The sequence below is a fragment of the Vanellus vanellus genome (genome assembly GCF_965231255.1).
Source record: "Vanellus vanellus genome assembly, chromosome: 22".
NCBI lineage: Eukaryota > Metazoa > Chordata > Aves > Charadriiformes > Charadriidae > Vanellus > Vanellus vanellus.
Genome location: NC_138927.1, coordinates 4226610 through 4247444, shown reverse-complemented (window position 1 = coordinate 4247444; position 20835 = coordinate 4226610). Strand labels below are relative to the sequence as shown.

Sequence of the window (20835 nt, the reverse complement as noted above, 5' to 3'; positions counted from 1 at the left end):
GTGGATCGGTCAGGCTGTGCTCTGAGCCAGGTTTCGATCACACAAAAGGTGCGAGGGGTGAAAACGGCCCCATTTCCACTGGGACGCGGGCGAAGCGGCGCTGGGGCCACAGCCTCCAGACCAGTGGCTGAAAGCGGGCGGGAGTGAAAGCGGCTGTGAGGCCGAGTGCTCCCAGGCCCATGGAAACAGCGCTGGGCGAAGGGCATTGCCAAAATTCCATCTTATTTCTTTGGCATCCTGGTTAGAACAGGTTTTTAAATAAGTCTGGAGAATCTCCTGAGTCTTAACAGCAGGTTGGAGAAGTACCAAGAGGTGCCCAAACCGCTCTCGAAGCATTCCCGGCATGCAGAATTGGAGCAGGTTTCCCAATAGGAATCCTGTGCCCCAGCCGGGAGCTGGTTGCCGGGCTTTGCGGCGAGTACCTGCTGCCACCGGGTGGTCATCGGTCCCCACTGCAGCTGTGCAGACCTTGCCGAATCCCTATTTTCGTTTACGTGCTTCTATTTTGTTCATATTCGCGTCGTTTTTTTAGCGCAGTTTGCAGAGTGAGCAAAACGCGATTCGTATCTGAGAGCAAAGGGAAACGCAGAACGCGGCGAGAAAGACACCTTTAAGATTCATTAAGACTTTGCATCTTTTTCTACTGAAATATTTTTAACCCGCTTTTGCCTTCTTGCGTCCTTTTTCCGTGCGTGCAGGTGCTCTTTCACGCAGCGCTTTTTGGGGTAGAGACATTCCAGCTCTGACGCTGTGTTCTCTACCAGAGCAGTTGTTGTGGGCTGCAGCTTTTTGTAGACTTCGCTGCTTTCCGTTACAAGGTGTGCTGCATCGTGACAGGAATGGGCTTTTTAAAGCTGTTTGCTTTGAGCCTTCTTGACACATTCACGCGAGGCTTTTTCTCTGCTTTTTTAAAAAAATATTTAAAGCGCTGGGACAATTTTTGCCACTCTGCTTGAGTAGGATTTGCAGCTGTGAATGCGCTTTAATAGAATTTACAGCTGGGCTGAAGTATCCCCTCTCTTAAAATAACATTGCAGCTTCATGATTCAGGAGAACGTGCCTCCCACTAGTTGCTTTGTCTGTAGCTGTGAATCCTCTGGAGCAAGAGGAGAATATGAGCAAACCCAAAACTTTTGTATGCGGCTAAATAGGAAGCATAATCCTGTGGTTGGGGACTGGAACTATGAATGAGCATATTTGGATCTTGTTTTTTGCTGTGATGATGACTTGCTTTCTGCTCTCTCGTGTGGTTTTTAACCTGCCACGTTTTTTTTTTTCTCCGTCAGTAAAACGGGAATAGGAAAACCTCAGCGTGTTTTTAGATCATTAAGTGATCGGTTTGGGGATCTTTATGTATTGTGAGACGCTGGATCAGAAAATTGGCAGGTGGGAAACGGCGCAGGATGTGGTGTCATTGGAACCTAGCGAGTGCTGTGGGTCTTCTGTTTCTCAAACTGAAAAGCAGTTGGTGGCTGGGGAACCAACGGAAGAAATGTGTTATCTTAAAAAGCTGCATAACTGATACTGCCTGCCTTCCGTGGCTCTGGGCCAGGAGATTTCATAGCTGGTCCCAGAACGGCAATCCAGAACATACAGCAAGGAAAGCAGTGAGACGCCACAAAGCAGTTTAAATCTTGCAGGTGAGGTTTGCAGGGAAGAGGTGGACGATGAGCCACCTAAGCGCATGCAGTTTGCTTGACAGGGAGAGCTGCCCTCACTCTGGAGACCCCTCCCAAAATCTTGGAGAATTGCAGGTGGTGAGAGGGGAGTGGTGCCAGTGTCACGTCCTGGAGATGCTGTCTCTGATCGGTGGAAGGGGTGAGGGGAAGCCTGCGTATCTGAGAAGACACCGTAGCCTTGCTCTGATGGATCTTGCAGGGTTGGTGCCATGGAGGCAGCCCAGAGTAAAGCCGGTCTCAGCTTCCCAGGGGCAAACGCAGGGCAGAGAGCAGAAGAGAGGAGAGAGCATGTCTGGCAGCGCCTGGCCGGCTGCGAGCCCCGGTCAGCAAACTGCTTACACGGATGTTACGCTCGGAGTCTATGTTTTAATTCTGTCTCTGTTCAAAAAAAAAAAAAAGGTTTAAATTCCATTCAGCACATTGGAACTTGAATGTGTGTGTAGATGCTTGGCGGAGCTGCTGGTGTTTCTGCTGAGGCAGCCGCTGAGGAGGCCGGTGAGCCCGTCTGCTTCTGGTATTTACACTGGCCCAGTAAGAACTGGGCTGAGAGTAAATGTTATAACCTCTCTCCCTCTGCATCCTGGCCAAGGTTAAGAAGTCAGCGAATTTTTTTTTTCTTTAATAGGAACAATATCAAAGAGGTCTTCTGTGTCATCTCCCAGATCCGTGATCTCTTTTATAAGTGACTTTCTCATTCATAGAGATTTGCAGCCCTTTTGAAGTGCCTGATAGTAAATAAAGGCGCATAATTTACAAACGTGGCTGAAGCCAGAAATACCTTTCTGTGTCTGTCCTCTCTGTTTATCAATTCAGGTTTCCAATACTGGAGGGAGAATTTCCCGGGCATCAATGACCAACTGAGGCAACTTTTGAGCTCAGGATGGAGCTGGTGAGCAGGCAAGACCCCCACCTCCGAGAGGTCGTGTGGTTTGCGGTGTGCTGCAGAGCCCTGACACTTCTGCTGCAGGCAAGTCTCCTGTTCCTCAGCCAAAGATGCTCTGACATCTGTTGTTTGCTGCTCCAAGGCTTCTCTCTTCGGTCCTGCCTTGTGCACCCTGAGCTAGCTGGTTCTGCTTGGGTGGGAAGTCATCTTCTCCTTTGGAGAACCAACAGACCAGCTGCATCCAGGAAGGCAGGTCGCCGTTAAGTGAAATTACATAAATTTCCTTGTAACTTAGTGTGTTTTCATGCTGCTGTTGCAAGAGGATGGTTTGGCAGCATGAGAGGCTGAAGTCTCTGTTTATCCACAGAAGAGGAATGATAATCTCCTCCTGCACGTTCTTCCCAAGTCTCATTTCCAGAGATGTCCTTCTCTGAGCACGGGGCGAGCTTGGTTGCTCACTCCATCCTACCTGCGCATACCGAGACAGCCAGCAAAGAGCCCAGCTGTAGCCGTGGCCCTCCTGAAACAAAATCAGCCCGAGAAAGCTCTTCGGCCGCAGGCCACCAGCCAGCTGGCAGACTGCAGTGGCCCCAGTCACCACTGGGTAGGGCTGAGTGGAACCATCAGCTGAGATGAAAGACTCCGTGTTACAAATGCCAGAGGCCTGGTTAGACCAGATGTGTGCTTCATGGTAAAACGGCGGCTTTGTACATCTTTTAGTCCCAATTTGTTCAGTGTGGCCTTTTCTCTTTTCTCTGCCAACGCTGACTTTATTGCAGGGGACTCATCCCGTTCTACAAGCTACACAACTTACCATCTGAGTTTTTGTTGTTTTTTTTTTTTTTTTTTAAACGTATTTTCATTTGGAATTACGTTACAGTGCATTAAGTTGCGTACCTCCTATCTCAGGAGCTCTCTGGGTTTTTCTCTCACCTTTTAAAACGTGGTCAGCACCACAAGGTGCTGGAGAGAGAGATCTGTGCATTCTGCTTGCTCATCTCTAGAAAGCAAACGAACCCCTTAGTTCGTGTTTTGAGTTGCAGAAGTGATGGAGTGATCTAGAGATGAGAGGGAGCCTGGGAATTGGCCGCTGTCTTCTGCATCAGTTTGCTTTGGGAAAATGTTTTTCTCTCGTTCTGTCTCTTTTCTCATGTACATCAGCTAGGACAGTAATGCCAAATTGAGTAGAACAGGAGGATCGCCAGTGCTGCAGCGGTACCCGGCGTGACCGTATGCAGTTAGATGTGCCTGAGCATGGAGCCGAGCAGCCTTTCCCTGTCCAGTTCCGTGGGGATTCATGCTGGATATGTTCCAGAGCTTTATTCGGTTCAGGTGTAAATACCCCAAAAGGCCGGGTTTGCACCTTTTCACAGTCTTGCAGGTGTCCTTGCTGCAAAGCCCCTCAGCCTGGCTGCTGTGCTGCTCTTGTCCCCTTTGAAACCTGGGAGTCCTCCTCCTCCTTGGTGCTTTCATCAGGGTACAAGGAGATCTCTGCTGGACTTCAATCCTCTCTTCTTTTTCCAGGCTCTCTTTAACCTCCTGATCCCAGATCACGCTGCAGACGCCTTCTCTCCCCCTCGCCTGTCCGAGCCTGGCCCATGGGACCTGCTCTTGGAGCGGCTGCTGGGAGGCCTCTCGCGCTGGGACGCGGAGCACTTCCTCTTCATCGCCGAGCATGGTTACCTCTACGAACACAACTGCGCCTTCTTCCCGCTGTACCCCCTGAGCGTGCGTGCCGTGGCCGAGGGTGCTCTGTGGCCCTTGCAGCCGCTGCTGCGTTTGCGGAGCCGCCTCCTGCTGTCAGCCGTCCTCCTTAATTCTCTCTTTTCTGTCCTGGCAGCCGCTGCCCTGTATAAGCTGGGCTGCGTCGTGCTGCGGTGTCGCAGGGTGGCTTTCCTTGCCGCCGTTCTCTTTTCTCTCGGCCCCGCCAACGTATTTATGGCAGCTGCTTACTCAGAAAGCATGTTTGCCTTCCTGGCGTTCAGTGCCATGTGGCAACTGGAGAAGGGGCAGAGCCGGCTCAGTGGACTGCTTTTCTCCCTTGCTTCTGGGGTGCGTGCCAATGGGCTTATTAATGCCGGCTTCTTTCTCTATTCCCGCATTAAACGCTTTGCCCTCCAGCTCCAGGGGGGTTCGGGATCGATAAGGAAGCTCCCTCCGTTGTGGAAGCAACTCCTCAGCGTGGCATCTTCGGTGGTTCTGATGTGTGCCGGGACTTTTCTGCCTTTTGCTTTATTTCAGTATTACGCCTACGTGATGTTCTGTGGTCCTGGCACCGGCCTGGAGCGGGCTGTTCCCCAGCCGCTGCTGCAGCTGGCTCTGGACAAGGGCTATCGTCTGGCGGCCATGAATGGGGGTAATCCTCCTTGGTGCTCCCAGCGATTCCCTGTGGTCTATTCCTATATTCAAGACTCTTACTGGAATGTGGGCTTTCTAAGGTATTTTGAGCTCAGACAGATACCAAATTTCTTGCTTGCTTTGCCTGTCACACTGCTGGGCGCGTGGGCTGCCTGGACCTACATCACTGCGAACCCCCGGCACTGCCTCACTCTTGGTCTAGAGAGAAGAAAGAGTGAAGAGGAGGGTAAACCGAGAGCTGGATTTTGCTGCCACGCCGTCTTCGTGTATGTGGTCCATGCCACGGTCCTGCTGGCGTTCGGATTCTTCTGCATGCACGTGCAGGTAGGACGTTCGTAGCAACACACAGGAGTGTTTTCTTAAGGGGAATGCGACGTGGTGGCTGAGGCAGTGACAGTCACAACCCGAAGCTGTCCCAGCTGCAGGGCAGCAGAGGGCAACGCAAACGGAAAGCTTTGCCTTTCCTCTTTCGGAGCTACTTCCACAGAGAGTTTCCAAAGGCAGTTCATTCCTCTGCTCTGCTGGAGAGTTCCTGAAGGAAGCTTGCCAGGTGCTCAGTGTGATGGGGACACCAGGGTGGGGATCAAAGGGTGCGGCTGGTGTTAGGTGGCATTTGACGCGTGCTTAAGGCCAGGCTTGCCAAGGACAAAGATACCGGGTCATTATCGCGTTGGGCCAGGCTTAATGGGTGGCAATGAAAGGATCCAGAGCCTGTCACTGGTCCCTAGAAAGTGTTTGAAGGTCTATTTAGGACACAGCTGGTGGCACTAAAGGTTGGGGGTTCCAGTGAAAAAACAATTGAAGAGCGAAATTCAAATCTCCCCTGAAGCTGCTGCCCCTGCCCAGCTCCTGAGCTGGACGGTGATGAGGATTTCGGTGAGATGGTGACAATTAGTTTGTCCAAAACCCGGAGATCACTTGACTGCTTACACAAACGTCTTAATGAATAAAGCAGGTTGAGCTGAAAGGTGTTTCATTTCAATGGGATAAGTCCTAGCGCCGCGGATTGGGGCTGTGTTTTGGTCCCCTTTCTCAGCAGTCCGTCTGAGGGTCCGTCCATGCCTCGGGATCGGGGCTGGCCACAGCCACAGACCTGCAGTTTGTGTGATTTTTGCTCTGTCTGTCGTCTTCAGGTGCTGACCCGGTTCCTTGGCTCCTCCTCTCCCATCCTGTACTGGTTCTCTGCTCACCTGCTTCAAGAACAGGAACCTTTGCTCTGGAGCGAAGGGACTGATAATCGGACTGCAGCGCCTCGCTGCGAGAAATCTCTTCTAGGTAAACCTCCTGGTTTCTGCACGGAAGGGACCTCCGAAAACCCCCTTGTGAGGCTGCTGAGGAGCTGTAGGTTGATCACCCCCCTCAGCAAATGCATTCTCGGATTTTTCCTGTCCTACTGGCTGCTGGGACTCGTTCTGCACTGCAACTTCTTGCCATGGACGTAGCCAGCGGGTCTGTCGGTGCAGACGGGTCGTGGGGCAGAAGCGCTGGTCAGAACTGAAATTCATTTTTGCTAAAAACCCTGATGTGTGTGTGAGGATGCTGTTCTCCGTTCCTCCTCATGTACGGAGCTGGTGCTGCCCAGCCGGGTCCGGGGCGGGCATGTTCTCTTTGCTGTCACGCTGCAGCATCCTGCCCTTCTCTGCTGTCATCACTGATGGCCAAAATTCCCGTAAACTGCCCGGGATGGGGGATGCCTCCCGGTTCCTATGGGATACACTGCCACCGAGCCGGTGTTTGCCACAAGGATCCGCATCTGTCCGCTTCCCAGAAACCTCGGGGAAGTGTCCTTGACGGCGCAGGGAGGATCCTGCTGCCTTGTATGAGCCGTTCGCACCTCCCCGGTGCCGCTTGACCCTCCCCGGTTCCGTCTCCCACCGCATCCCAGCGCAGTCCCGCTGTGGGACACAACCGGGACGGCTCCGGCCGCTCCTCCGGGAACGGCGGTGCAGCCATTGGCTGTCCGAGCTCACGCATCCCCCGGTAAATAGGGGACAGTTTGCCGGTCGGGTTCACTCCCCACCACCACCACCACCACCTCCTCCGGTGTCCGGGGGGTACCGGGCCGGGGCTGCTCGCGGCGCGGCCGGCAGGGGGCGCTGTGGGGCGGGGGCGGGGCGGGGCCGACACGTCCGCCGGGCGCGCGGCGGGGCCGGGCCGGGCCGGGCGCTGCGGCGCCATGAAGGAGTGCGAGTACCGGCAGATTCCCCCCGGGGTAACGGGACCGGGAAGCGGTACGGTGGTCGTTTCGTCACCTCCGCCACCCACCGGCCCGCAAAGGCCCGCTACGGCCCGTCGGCCCCGGCGGAAGTGGGAGGTGTTCCCGGGCCGCAACCGCTTCTACTGCGGCGGCCGCCTCATGCTGGCCCGGCACAGCGGCGTCTTCGCCCTCACCCTCGGCCTCATCCTGGCAACCAGCGGCCTCTTCTTCGCCTTCGAGTGAGTCCGGGCTACCGGGACAGGGGCTCCGGCCACCGCCCTGGGGGCTACGGGGTGTCCGTCCGTGTCCCCCCCCCCCTTCCTCTGCTGCGGGTCCCTCCGGTATCGTCGTCCCCCCCCCCCGTTCCCCCGGGATCGGACCTCCCTTCCCTGCTGGGGTCCCCGCTGGGGTCTCTGAGCAGCTCTCGTCCCCCTCCTTTAAGCCTTTTTGGGGGAGCCCTGGGGTGGGAGGGAGGGAGGGAGGTGGGCTGGGGGGGCACCTCTTTCCCCCTCCACCCCCCCATGAGAGCCCCGATATCCCTTTCTTCTCCCTACCGCCCCCCCCCCCCACCATTCCCCCCCTGCACAGCCCCCAGACCCACTTTTCAGGCAGCCACTGCTTCCCCTCGGCATGTCCCCAGGGGCCTTCGTGTGGGGGGCGGGGGGGGGGGGCAGGGGTAGGGGTAGCCCTGCACCTCGTTTGCTCAATCTGGCCCCGGGAAGGGGTTTGACATCCTCCCGGGATCTTCTCCTGGTATCTAAAGATCCCCCCCCCCCCCCCCCCCCAGTCTCCCCTCCTGCTATGGAGATGAGATCTGGTCCAGAATCACAGCCAGGAACTCCCCGAGACTGGTGGGCTCGCTCCGTAGAGGCAGCAGGAATAGCGTTGCTGTTAAAGGCTATTGATAAATGGGGGAACTCTTTTAAATTCTCTGGGGTCCCACCTCGAGGGTCTGGACTGGAGCTCTGCTTCCCCCCTTGTGCAGCCGTGTCTGGGGAAGAGCGACCTGCATCTCTCCCAGTCCCCTTTGCTTTAGGAAAGCTGTCCCGCTCCTGTCCCCCGAGGGAGGGGAGAGCCCGGAGCACCCCGTTACACCCTGCGCTGGAGCCGGGGAAGGAGCACCGTTGGTTATTGACACTTCTGAGGGTTCTGCTATCCTGCCTCTGCATTTCTGTCTCGGGAGGGAAAGGAGCTTGTTTTTCCTGCCGCTGTACAAAGCAGGCAGGGGGGAGGAATGTCATGCCTGCTTTTGGATCACGGAGTTATCTCTGCGAGTCTCAGAGTAAAGCTGCCCAAGCCTGCGGGCGGGGAGATGAAGGTATTTGATCGGATTAGAGGTTCTGAGAAGTCGGATGAGCTGAGAGGGGCAGGCAGCTGTGGGAGGCAGTAACGGCATCCCGATGCGAAAACTCCTTTCTTAGTGTCATCTGTGCCTCTTTGACGGCTCTCTCTGCTGCAGCTGAAACTAATGGGCAGCACTAGCACAGGAACTGCTTTGTACAGGGCCAAACAGAGGACATCGGCTCTCCTCTCCCTTCTTGCCTAGTCACTCTTTCTTGGTTGAAGATGCCCCGGGGCTTTCCAAGTTGTTATTTTAGCAGTGTCCTTCTGTTGCATGGGTTACAGTTGGCTGGATGTGTAGCAGATACATCTTGCCTGTGTCTGCAGTTCACATTTTTTTTATGCGATTTCTTGTTGCCTGGGAGGGGAAAGCGGGGTCCAGAGATTCTCCCAGCAAAGGGGTGGCAACAAGCTCACATCTCTCATTTCAGAGACCTTACTGTCAGGGAGACGACCGAGGGGCTCAGCAGCAGCGTTAGTCTTGGGCTGAAGGGGTTTTGTTGCCTGGTGGCTGCTTTGTTCTGGGCAGCTGAGCTTGGGAGTTGAAACAAAAGTTGCTTAATCCTCTCAAACTGCCTCGCAGCATTACTGAGACTTAGTGCTGCCCGCAGACATCAGGGCTCAAGCAGCTTGCCTGTCTGTGCTCCACTCTGTGTACTTATCAGTGCTTATAATAGTAAATCCCTCTGCAGAGCAAGGGACGGGAGGGGTCTCTGGCACTGCACCCTGCGAAGACCTGTGTTCCTCCGCTGTCTTCACCTATCAAGTAACAGAGCTGCCCTGAGGTGGAGTGCAATCGCGCTGGTCTCCATCTGTGGGAAAACAGCCCCAGGTCGTAGTACATCGAGCCCTGGAGCGGGCATTGTCTGCTGAGATGCCTGGTGGATTGTCACAGCAGCATCAGTGCTGCAAGGCATCGCCATCCAAACATCTGGCGCACCATGAAGGGCACACGAGTCATCCAGAGACATCAAAGCTGTGTTGAATCAAAGCCAAATTCCCTCTCAGTTTCACGTGTTGGACCAAATGGGATCGCATTCATGCTGATTTTGATTCCTGCTTAGCTCGAGGTGTTTCTCCATGTGTTCTTCACACTGCTGTTGTAGAAGGTGACTGAGTTTTGGGGCAGTTGACAGGTTTTTGAAACGGTATTCTGGGACTTCAGAAGGGCAAAGAGCTTGCGTACAGGGACTTATACTGCCATCTTTGTGTCAAAGACACTGTCGTCCCAGTGCTACTCCAGTGTTTTCTGGGCTGGCTGTTGCTGTTCCAGAGGTCTCTGCAACGCAGAAGTGCATCAGCCCACCACCCCATGGTAATTCAGTGTGCGAGGTCACAGCTGATAGCCAGTTCTGTAGCGATGGTTGGTAACAATGCATTTTCTTTTCTTTTAACAGCTGCCCCTTCCTTGCCAGTCACCTCACCTTGGCCATCCCCATCATTGCAGCCGTCCTCTTCTTCTTCGTCATCAGCTGCCTGCTCCAGACGAGCTTCAGAGACCCAGGCATCCTGCCCAGAGCCACCCCGAGCGAGGCTGCAGACCTAGAAAAGCGGATCGGTGAGATTTCTATTACCTCTCCTGTGTTTGGTCCAGTGCACGCCTCTGTGCGTGTGTGTGTGTGTGCGCCGCACACATTTCAGGCTCAGTGAGCCTCTGGAGAAAAGGCCAGAGTATCAGATCATGAGTTTTGACAGTGTCCTACGAGTCCTGGTAGGAGAGGTGTGACAAGCTCCTCTAGCACAGCAGGCAGTGCTTCAGAGAGAGGATCTGCAGAGAAGCATAGGTGTGTTTTGTTTCTGTTCGGTCCCATCGCTTTCAGAGGCAAAGCCCTGTGTGGTGGGTCGTGGCGGTACCTGTTCCTGCCCTCAGGATGACACCTGAGTGGGCAGCAGCCCTGTGCAGAGCTCAGGGGAGGGGGAGCTTGCAGCATCAGTGTCCTAAACACGAATACTGTTAGGGGCTGTGTGCCAGCGGCTGGGAGAGCACAAAGTCCCCCTTCAGAATCACGCTGCCAGGCTCTTGAAGACAGAGCGAGAGTGTGTGCTGCTCTGTAACGCTGCGTTAGTTACTTTGAATTTTGTCCAAACTCAGAGGAATCTGACCCTGTACCACCTTCTGCAAAATACGGGTGGTGAGGATGTCGGTAATTAATTTAGGCATGAATGCTTTTTAAGATTATGATTTGCCATTGAGCCTGCTGTGCTGCAATGTTTTCTTTATTGTAATGGTTTCTAACAGTATGCTAATGTTTGTCCCCATCTAAAAACTGCTATGTCACGCTGTTTTGGTGGTGGCCAAGAAGGTGTATGCATCTAGGATCTGTGGACCTTGTTGATGTGACCCGTAGAAACAAATGCTTTAGCAAATCTAACACGAGGCAGCTTGAGTCTGCCTCACTGAAGACACTTGAAAGGCGGCAATTCTACATCTGACTGAAAAAATTGGTTTTAAAATATCCTCAGAGTGGTTATCCATGTTTCTATATATAAGTGCCTAAAGCGGTAATCTGGCTGCAGATGCTGCCTGATGTGCCAGCTGTTACTGTTAATATAATCCACTTATTATCCTCTTAACATGCTCACTGTTATATCTCTATTTTCAAAGACTTCCTCAGAGTTGGAAAGGCACTCTTTTCAGAGTGACTAAAATAAAGGAACAACCTCCAAAAGCTGCAAACGTGATACAGAGGTTTTCCAGCTTTTGCTGAGCAGGGAAACGGTCTCCAGCTGCCAGTCCCCGGTGAATAGTGACGTGCCAGCACACACAGCTGTAACTTGTGGTGTCTCTAAAAATCCTCAAATTTGACCTTGAGGAGGAGGAATCCTCTTGTGCTACTAACGTACACATGTCAAATTTCAATGAAATCTGCCTGGAGCACTTGAGACCTGCTCTCTGTCCTCCCCCGCTGTGGTGGAAATGAGTCTCTCGAGCCTGGCAGTACTGCTGGCTCCAGCTGCGGGTTGGCAAGTTGTGTGCTAGCGGTGGCAGGGGATGCTTCTGCTGAGGTTACCCTGATTTCTGTAACTTGGATGCTTCCAGCAGAGGAGGAACCACATGTACGTTGACAGATTATGTTGTCTCCTTGTGTTGTGATCCGTTAGACGCGCAGAGATGAGTTGGTGTTACTGGGCACGTTAACACTGCTGCTTTTATGCTCGCTATTTATATATTATAAATTGCTTTATGTTCTCAAACTGTTGGGCAGATATTACTTCCTCCTGGCGTCCCAGCAGCATTGCCAGTGAACAGACAAGGAAAGGACATAAATAATGCTGTGAGGAGCTGACTGGAGTTCCTGGCTGCCCACCCTGCAACAAATCCTGTAGGCCGAGCTGCCTCTCAGCTTTTGATTAAAACCGGGAGAGCGTGTGCCAGTCCCTTACCCTGCAGGAAGCAGCTCAGGGTGATACGGGGGTTTGGGTTTCACCTGCACTAGTTTGACTGTCCCTCCTTGCCCTTGCAGACAGCATGGGTACCTCTACCTATCGCCCGCCGGCCCGCACCATGGAAGTGGTCATAAACAAGTATGTGGTGAAACTCAAGTACTGCTACACCTGCAAAATGTTCCGCCCTCCACGCACCTCTCACTGCAGTGTCTGCGACAACTGTGTCGGTAAGCTCAGAAAGTGGAAAGGTGCTGCTGTCTCTTGTGTGGGTGGGTGGGTGGGTGTTTTATGTTTCTGGACAGATTGCTTTTGTTTCTTGTAAAGGATTATAGAGCAAGATACTGAGTAATCTTTCTTTTTCCCACTTAAAATGAAAGCAACACCGGTGCAGTGGCTCGGGGCGAGGGGACAGCATGTCCAAGACTCCGTGTCTCTGCTTTCCCTGGTTGTGGGAGGACTGTACCATGAAATGCGGTTAAGCCCCCCACCAACACTAGGTTTGCTGCAGGCTCCTTGTTGTCTGTGGCTGTGCTGTTGCCAGGCAGGTAGAGGCACCACCACAGGTGCTGGTTGAGCTCTTCTGTGTCCTCTCCCCGTGCCCTCATGCTGTGGTGGGGCAGGAGGGAATGAACAAAGACCTGAAGAAAAGTCTCTGATGGCTCCACGCAGGCAAGCACAGGAGTGGGGTGGGCAGGGAGGTTCCCAGCGCAGCCTGACTGCACCGGAGCAACTTGAACTGGCAGCAGGGTGGCATGTGATTTAGGGACGTGCCTGGTGAGTTTACTCCTCGTGTAGCTGCTCCTGGTCATGCATAGGATGGATGTGGAGGCTGTGCTTTACGCTGTCTGCTGGGACAGCCTGAGGAGCAACCAACCCATGAGCAGTCGCAGGACCACAAGGCTCTGCTTAAGAGAAGTTTGGGGATTGCCAAGCTTTGTGTGTTTGGGAACAGCCGTGAGTGGCCGTGACTCCTCCTTACACTGGAACAGCTCACTGGAAAGCAGCCGTGGCTGGGGCAGTGTTTGGAGAGGAGCTGTCTGGGGGTGCGGGCATGCGCCCGCTTTGCGCGCGATGGGTTTTGTTTGCACTGGTGTCCCCTGCAGAATGGTTACCGCAGTCCTGTTAGTCTGAAATGCAGCCCTTTCATTAGAAGGCAGTCGGGAATGTTTCCAAATATATTGCACCTGCCCTGGGTTCTCAGGCAGTTTCTGTGGTTTTAGAGGTGTATCTCTATAACTTTGAAAATTATTTTCTGCCCCGAAGAAGGCGGGGGAAGCTGCCGCGCAGCAAGGGAGCAGTGATGCTGCGTGCACACACCCAGTGCTGCTAAGTACTGGAAAAACTGCCGCACTTTCCTTCTTCTCTCTCAGTTTTAGTAATGGTAGATGTTACCAGTCACGAGGCATGTATTTATGCAGGGTTTGCTGAGAGGAAAGGTTTGGCCTTTGATGATAAAAAAGGGCATGTGAGCAGGCAGCAGTGCTCTGTTAAAACTTCTTGTGAACATACTGCTGTGGGGAGGTTCTGGTATCGGGGCGGTGGGTGGGAGCTCGGTTTGTAGCCCCTGGTTTTTGGAGGCTCAGCAGAGTTCACTCTGTTACGGGGTGCGAGGTGGCAGGAGTCCTCACCATGTCCTTTTGTTTCAGAGAGGTTTGATCACCACTGCCCCTGGGTGGGCAACTGCGTGGGGAAGCGCAACTATCGCTACTTCTATGCCTTCATCCTCTCCCTCTCCTTCCTGACAGCCTTCATCTTCGCTTGCGTCGTCACCCACCTCACTCTGCGTAAGTACTGCGGCTCCTAGCAGTGATGTGTGCCCTGCTCCTGGCCACGAACACCTTGAGGCAGCACTGGGTCACTGTTCCTGTTGGACAGAGCGTGGAAAGGGTCTGGTTGGTTTACACCAGGCTTTACAGTGCGGGTGGCCCAAATAAACGGGGTCTCAGACTGCAGGGAACCACAGGTCCACCCTGCACCTTGCTGCAGAGAGGCCTTGAGAGCTGGTGACTGGGTTATCCCCTCCGGAGCAAATGAGCTGGTGGGTACATTGCTCTTAACCTGGCGGGGAAGGTGACTTGTCTGTCAGCCCCAAATCTCCTGGAGCTGTGTCTGTGCGTTTCTGCAAAGTTCCAGACTGCAGATATTTCTCAGGCAGCCAGGCAGGTCCATATGGCCTGCAGGGGGTGGCTGCATGCTTGGGCGTGAAGTGTTGGCTGGAGATGCAAAGCTGCCTGATGGGACCCCGTTCCTTGTCCTGTTTTGCTTTGCAGGCTCTCAGAGAGATGGATTCCTGGCCACTTTGAAGATGACACCTGCAAGATATCCTTCTGATGCCATCGGCTGCTCAGACTGTTGAGCACTGGTGCAGCAATGCTAATTATTTTACAGAAGCGCGGTGAGCTCTTTGTAGGGTCACCTTCGTGTACTTTCCACAACTTAATTTAGTTCCTGAGCTACCTGGTTGGGGCAGACGGGCGTCTCTTCATCTGTAGACTGATAACATCACCAAATTGGGAAGACCTTTAATTCCTTATTTAGTTCACGGCCAGGGACTAAGAGGGGGTGACAAACTTGTTTCACAGTTTGCAAGTTTACGTGGAAAGGAAGCAGCTGGAACAGGCTGTGCTTTGGTGGATGCCTGCAGAATGGCGTGGGGAACGGGAAGCGTGCTGGGATGTTTTTGTGGCCTGCTGTGTGTGGTCATAGCATGTACCTCCCAAAACAGTCCTCTGCCTCTCCTTGCAGGATGATCTTGTTCCCTGAGACTTCCTTGACTCTTGTTTCACTGTGCTGGAGCTGGTGATTTGTTTTTTCTCAGTCTGGTCTATTTTGGGCCTCTCAGGTTTTCACACTTATTTAGTTGCCTCCAACCTGACGACGAACGAAGATGTAAGTACCTGGACGCTTGTCCTTCTGCAGGGCCAGCCCCGGTCTTTCCTAAGCAGAGGTGAGGCTTTCGGGGGATCCTTGGCCGCCTGCCTCAGGGCAGTATCTCAGTAAAGCGTGCTGCCTGCACTGCCTGTGATAACCCACTGCGAAGCAAACAGCCTGTGCCCAAGGCGTTTGGGCTGTAGCTTCAGGGAGCTGCGTTGGGGGAAAGGCAGCACGCAGCAGCAGGGGACCGTGCCACATGTGTTGCTTGGCAGTGTCAGGCTATGGGGGCCATGGGCTGAAACGTTAGAAAGGTCACGTGTGCGTGTTTTCCAGTCTGTGTGTGACCTTGCTTAAAATTAGGAGTTCCGAGATTAAAAAGGAGGGCTGGCCCCAGAGATTTATTTGGGTGTTAGGCTGGGACATGGGTGATCTTAATTCAGCATCCCGCGTAACCACAGGTTTCCTTTGAGACCCTGGGCAAGTCCCTTTGTCTCTATCAGTTCCTCATGTCTAATAGGCAAATAATGTACAGACATCTGATGAAATTTACCTCAAAGTTTGGGGTGCGTGCAGACTCCAAGGGCCAAATGAGTACCCTGAGCAGGGCAGATTGTACAGAAAAGCAGGATCTGTCTCATCCTCAGAATCAAAATTCACCCTCCTGGCCAGAAGTGCCTGTAATCCTTGCTGGAAGCTTCCAGCACTGCAGAAGGCAGGTTTACATCCCTTTTTTTTTTTCCCTTCACTTTTTTCCCTCCTCTTTCCTCTCCACCTCTCTGTTACGTTCGGAGGTGTTGGCAGAGATGTGAGCGAAGCTCATGGAGGTCGCACCCCAGTGCTGAGAGCGCCAGGTCCAAAGCACATGGTCCGTTGCCTCTCTGGCTGCGTTGCCCACGTTGCCAGCCTTATGCTGCAATTGGGGAGAGGAAGTAAAAACAAAAGGAGGAAATGTTATGGTAAATGGTTCGCTGCAGCCAGGGGCCCGAGGCCAGGTATAGCATCTGCCCACTCGCGTGTGCCTACGCTTGATGTGACCGGGGTTTCGAAATCAGAGTCCCAGTGGCAGCTGCTCAGGGTGGGGACAGATGAGATTGTTTTCTCCTGGTGCAGCGTGGCCTGGGAATCCCCTTGCTGTTTGTTCGGCCCGAGGAGGCCAGGAGGGACCGTGAGCTAGAGCCCTGCTCTGTTGAGCTTTCAGCCTCGTAGAGAATGAGGGGAGGAGGAGGAGGAGGCTGGCGTTGGAGATGGTGACGCTGACAAGTTGCCATGCAGCACGGGGAGGGCACAGCTTTGGAGCTTTCTAGCTGCAAGGTTGAACCTTGGCAGAGGTAGGAGCAGCATATTGTTCTCTCCTCTGGCTGCCTTTCTGCAGCTGTCCCGCTTGTTAACGCAAAGAGGAGGAGGACGTCTGCAGTAAGACAAGCCTTCCACCTCTTGAGCAAGGATTTGAACCGGGTCCATTATCGTGTAATTAATTGTCTGCTATCACATCTTTTGTATCTTAATCTGCACGTGTCCTTTCCCTTTCAGATCAAAGGGTCCTGGTCAAATAAGAGGGGCTCAGAGTTTGCCAATCCCTACAGCCATAAAAGTATCCTCACTAACTGCTGTGCGGTGCTGTGTGGACCATTCCATCCCAGGTAAGAGCCTTTGACCTCCACGGCATTGGGAGTTGCATCCTGCTCTGTGAGAGGGGCCTCGGGAAGGACAGATTTACCACAATTCAGGGGAGACACTGTCAGCACAAACACATCTGCTCCCATGAGGATGGGGAGACAGTTCCCCAGTCTCTGCAGAGAGCAGCTGGAGAAATGTATGAGATAGAACTGTTGCTTCTCCTGTGTTTGAGCGACGAGTTCGGGTTGTTTGTAATTGTTTCACGGAGCTTGCAGATAAGACACATCCTGCGCTTCAGTAAGGGGAGAGTAACAGCACCGAAGAGCTCAGCAGCAGATGGTAAATATCAGTAGTGGCGGTACTTCTTAGCGCGTGTTTTCCCTCCTGTATTCTGAAGATCGAGCGTTGTGGCAAGCAGCCAGCAGAGCACTGCACAGGGCGGTGTGGAGACCCTGGCTTTTACCAACACTTCGGTTACCTGAAATGCTTAGTAGCATCCCACCAAATGCTCTTACCTGTGACTTAACCACAACCGATGTTAAAAGCAAGGGCAAAGGCGGGCGGTTTGCTGCAGATGCAAGGGAGCTTTGGACCTGCAGCGCAGGATTATTGCTGCTTTGTCACAAGAGGGTGCAATTGGGCAGAGTCAGGCCGGCGTCCCCTTGCGCTTTGCTGTGCTGCAGGGGTTGAGGACCTGCACGCTGGCTTGGAGCTCTCGGCCTGTCCTGGGGCACGTGGGGATCCTTGAGACGAAGTTTTTTTTTTTCACTGGATCCAATTTGGATTTACATGGAGCATCTTGGAGGTGCTAACTCAGTGTAACACAACAGCAGGGGAAGGTGTCTGAGGCTGTGCAGCTACAGAGTGTGTTTTACACCTGGCCCTGCTCTCCGAAGTACCCCCAAGCTTTTTGTTGGATTCAGGGGTGCCAAAATGCCAGTGCTGCCACTCGGAGATGGTAAATCTGCAGCTTCAGGGAGCCGAGCTGTTTGCTGGGAGGTTGCGAGGAGAGTAGTGTTTTACTCCAATTCTTTCCTCGTTCGTGTTGTAAAGCCCTTTCGCCAGTTCCCATTTGGGTTTGTGGTGACCCAAAGCTTTAACTGCCTACAGGCTGTTTGGTGGCTTGTGTGATAAGTTTGTGGTTTGCGTAATGGGCAGCTCCTGCCGATGCTTTGGTTAGCAGTTCCCACGAGGATAACCCTCTCTGTGGCTCGTGAGCTCCCGTCCTCGCGGAGTCTTCATTTCCTTAACACTTCTCCTCTTGCACGCTTTCCCTTCTGTTTTCCAGTTTGATAGACAGAAGAGGATTTATCCAGCCAGATGTCGGGACCCCGTCCAGTCCTAAGAGTGAAATCCCTTCCTTTGGAGCCAAAACTGACACCAGCATGGTAGGAGGCATTCCCTAGCAGTGCTGTGAAGTAGCCCAGTGCCTGCTGTGCCTGCACCTCACTCCAGCCAGAACCTTCCCCTCTTACCATCTCCCCAGCCTCAGGCGGGACAGCCCTGTGACGCAGAGCTGCCAAAGACTCAGTCGAGCCATACGTTGCCTTTTTTTTTTTTTTTTAATTTATTTATTATTTTTGTTTATTTGTGTCACTGTGATGTGGCCTGTCTGGACTTTCGACTGATAGAGCCCAACAGCATGCAAGACCCGCAGACTCGTGCAGAAAGCAGGGAGTTCCTGCTGCACCTGGGAAGCAAATAGGTCTGGGGAGCCACCAGACCTCTGAGCCCGGAGGCTCTGCTCCAGGGAGTCACTGTGTTTCCTGCCGGGAGTACTGAGGTGGGCCAAGGGTGGGAGCTGGGACTGGTTCCCACTCTGAGTTGGGCTGTCACGTCTCGTCTTCTGGGCTGGTGGAGGCGTATGTTCCCCGGTATCCCTGTTATTTCCATGGACACGTCCTGCTCCCCTGTGCCCATGTGGAAGGGCTGTTCTGTCTCTTAATGGCTGGGTTCTCACCTCGGCCGCTGCCGGAGCAGCTTTGCTTTTCCAGAAGCTGCTGTGCCTTGGTAAGTTGGGGCTGTTCAGCTGGGAGGACTCTGGCTCCCAGCAGACGTGGAAGCTCACTAGATGTCCCGGCTGCTGTTGATCCTATTTTCTAGCTGGTCACTGAGAGGGTGCTGAAAACCTGCCAGTCAGTAAGACGTTTTGCAGCAAGGACAGAAGTTAGGATGACCCTCCTTTTAACGGGGAAGAAGAAACACGCAGTGTTCTGTGGCTCTCGTCATGAGATGCTGGTTGGCAAGGTTACAGTCGTAAGATTTGGGAACCTTTAGCTTGCCAGGAAAGCCTGGTTGTGTCCTGCCTTTGGGAGACCGAAAGGCAACAGAAAAGTGCATGAAATCCTGAGGTGGAGTTTCACAGAGGAAGCAGTTGGTGAGTGCTGGTCTCTGATAACCTCATGTTGTGCTCTTGGCTTGGGTTTTCGGCTGGCAGACGAGAGCAGGGCTGTCCCCAGCGCCTCGGGAGCCATTCCCGTGTGCCTGCGCGCATCCACGAGCATCGCTCTGTGCCTGCAAAGGCACGGGAGAGCTGAGCCACCAGTACTGACACTGGAGTGTGCGTAGAGGAGAGTCACAGACCTTGTTAGCAATACTTGAATCATGTTATTAAAAGCTGCTGGATATTTTTGCACAATTTGTAGATATTTTTTTCTTTTTCTATGTAGAACGTTTTGTATTCCGTGCAGGTAGTGTTGTGCATGTTAGCGCCAGGGCAGAGGCTTGCAGAGTTTCGTGTCAAGCTGCCTGGTTAGGTTTCTGTGGGACAGACGCTTGTATTTCAACCTCAGGCAGAGGCAGCGCATTTTTGGGGGCAGCGTGTCCCCTTGAATTCTCCAGCGTTGTGCTTCGCGCTGCGCCAGCCTGCACGCAGCCTCGGGGCGCGCTGGGGGATGGCAGAGGCATGAGGTTCCCCTAGCCATACGCGTCTGGCTGGTGGCACAGAGATCTCAGCGCTTGTTTGCTGTGGCCACCAGCTCTACCTTCCCCTCCCTGAAGAGCCGAAGTGAGAGCACAGCGGCGGAGGCGGCTGAATTCCTACCGGATCCCCGGCAGATGGCCCTTGCCGCCCGGGGAGGCTCCCGGTGCTGCTCTGCCGGCCCCCCCAGCCCCACAGCTTCGTGCTGTCTCACAGGCCAGGTGCTTTAGCATTTTGTCCGTGTGGCATCCAGAGAGGCCACCCTGCCCTTCCCTCCCCGCTTCTCCTGCAGGGATGTCCCCAGCGGGGCTTGTCCATGCCATCGAGGAGCCTCGGGGCAGGCGTGCCGAGCTGTGCGCAGCGGGTCCGGTGCTGGGGAGCAAGGAGCAGTGTGAGGGGTGTTATCAGGGGCCAAACTCCTTCCTGTTTTTATTTAAACCAGTTTCCTTTGTTACTCAACATAATAAAATTATATTTTTAAAGAGTTAATTGCTTGGATTATTATTTTATTCCTTTAAGACAGAAGAGGGCAAGTGTCTCGGTGTTTAATGCAGTTGGACTCTTTATTGGGCCCAGGGCATGCCTGGAAGCTCCTTTAACCTCCTGCAGGATGGGGCTACGAGGGATGCTTAGCAGCGATTGGTGCTGCCGTGACCCTTGCTGGAGCAAAGGGATTTTTCTGTCCCATGTCTCCGGGCCGGGCAGGGTCTGTTCCACTTGCCGGTCCTCTTCCTGCAAAAGCCATGACCTCAGCATCGTTTCGCTCGGTGCAGGGCTGTGCCAGGATCTGTGGTCCCCCTGCCTAACCCAGCCCTCTCCGGCCCTACCGGCGGGTATTGAGGTGCGTAATCTCTGGTGTCTTCCCCAGGAGGATGCCTGCCAGGACTTTGCCATTTCCTGCACAGCCTGACGGGACTTGCCCCCTCCTTGGACGTTAGCCCTGCTTTCTGAGGGTTAGCTGGTAAGAAAGCGCTTTCTTCTCCCCGTCATCCGCTCGAGCGACCCATCTCATCTCCACTGCATGACCAGCTCTGCCCATGAAGCCCATCACCCTCCAGTTGTGTAGACATCTGTGTGCTGTGTGTCCCGTCCGTCCCACCAGCATCCACACGGCGCGAGGTGCTATGAGCCCCAGGTTGTGCCATCGCGGTGCGGGGCTGCCCGGCAGAGGGGTTGCCCGCAGCCTTGGCGAGAAGAGAGGGACGGTTTCCCCCAGCTTTGTGCTGGGGTTTGGTATGAGATGGAGCCACCCGGTCTGCGTGGTGGTGTGTGGAAAGCGGTGTGGCTGAAGGTTGGCTCAGACTCTGGGGCAGAGGCTTTGTGAAGCCCGGGGCTTGCTGGATGGCACGCCGTGGTGGTTTGTGCTCGCTGGAGCTGCCGTGATGGGCTTGGAGGAAGCTCGCAGCTGATGCAGAGATTTAGTGTTTGGAGAGAGCTGTGTCCCAAACAGAGGAGTGGGAGCCTGGAAGAGATTACTAATCCCAGCTCTGACCTGCTCTGTGGTTCAGGTAATCCCTCCCCTATCCCCCACTCTGCCTGTTTTCCTCTCTGTCACACTGGTTTCCTCCTCTGGTGTGCC

At 53.9% G+C, this 20835-nt stretch overlaps 2 protein-coding genes across 2 annotated transcripts; both read left to right on the top strand.

The window, feature by feature from the left end:
* Positions 1-2492: 2492 nt before the first annotated feature.
* Positions 2493-6443, top strand: PIGV (phosphatidylinositol glycan anchor biosynthesis class V). Its single transcript, XM_082494070.1, has 3 exons — positions 2493-2646; positions 4087-5244; positions 6054-6443. Exons 1-3 carry the CDS (start codon positions 2560-2562, stop codon positions 6360-6362), a joined length of 1554 nt encoding a protein of 517 aa, XP_082350196.1. The 5' UTR covers positions 2493-2559; the 3' UTR covers positions 6363-6443.
* A 653-nt stretch (positions 6444-7096) lies between these two features.
* Positions 7097-19705, top strand: ZDHHC18 (zDHHC palmitoyltransferase 18; the record flags this gene model as incomplete). Its single annotated transcript, XM_082493998.1, has 8 exons — positions 7097-7356; positions 9856-10016; positions 11923-12072; positions 13492-13629; positions 14116-14164; positions 14632-14734; positions 16250-16359; positions 17625-19705. 8 exons carry the CDS (start codon positions 7097-7099, stop codon positions 17740-17742), a joined length of 1089 nt encoding a protein of 362 aa, XP_082350124.1. The 3' UTR covers positions 17743-19705.
* Between the last annotated feature and the right edge of the window lie 1130 nt (positions 19706-20835).

Bases quoted from the DNA above. Each gene is read 5' to 3' on its own strand.
- PIGV (XM_082494070.1), top strand. From the start codon at position 2,560: ATGGAGCTGGTGAGCAGGCAAGACCCCCACCTCCGAGAGGTCGTGTGG. The intron at 2,647-4,086 runs GCAAGTCTCCTG...TTCTTTTTCCAG, and splicing joins CCCTGACACTTCTGCTGCAG to GCTCTCTTTAACCTCCTGAT. The intron at 5,245-6,053 runs GTAGGACGTTCG...TGTCGTCTTCAG, and splicing joins TCTTCTGCATGCACGTGCAG to GTGCTGACCCGGTTCCTTGG.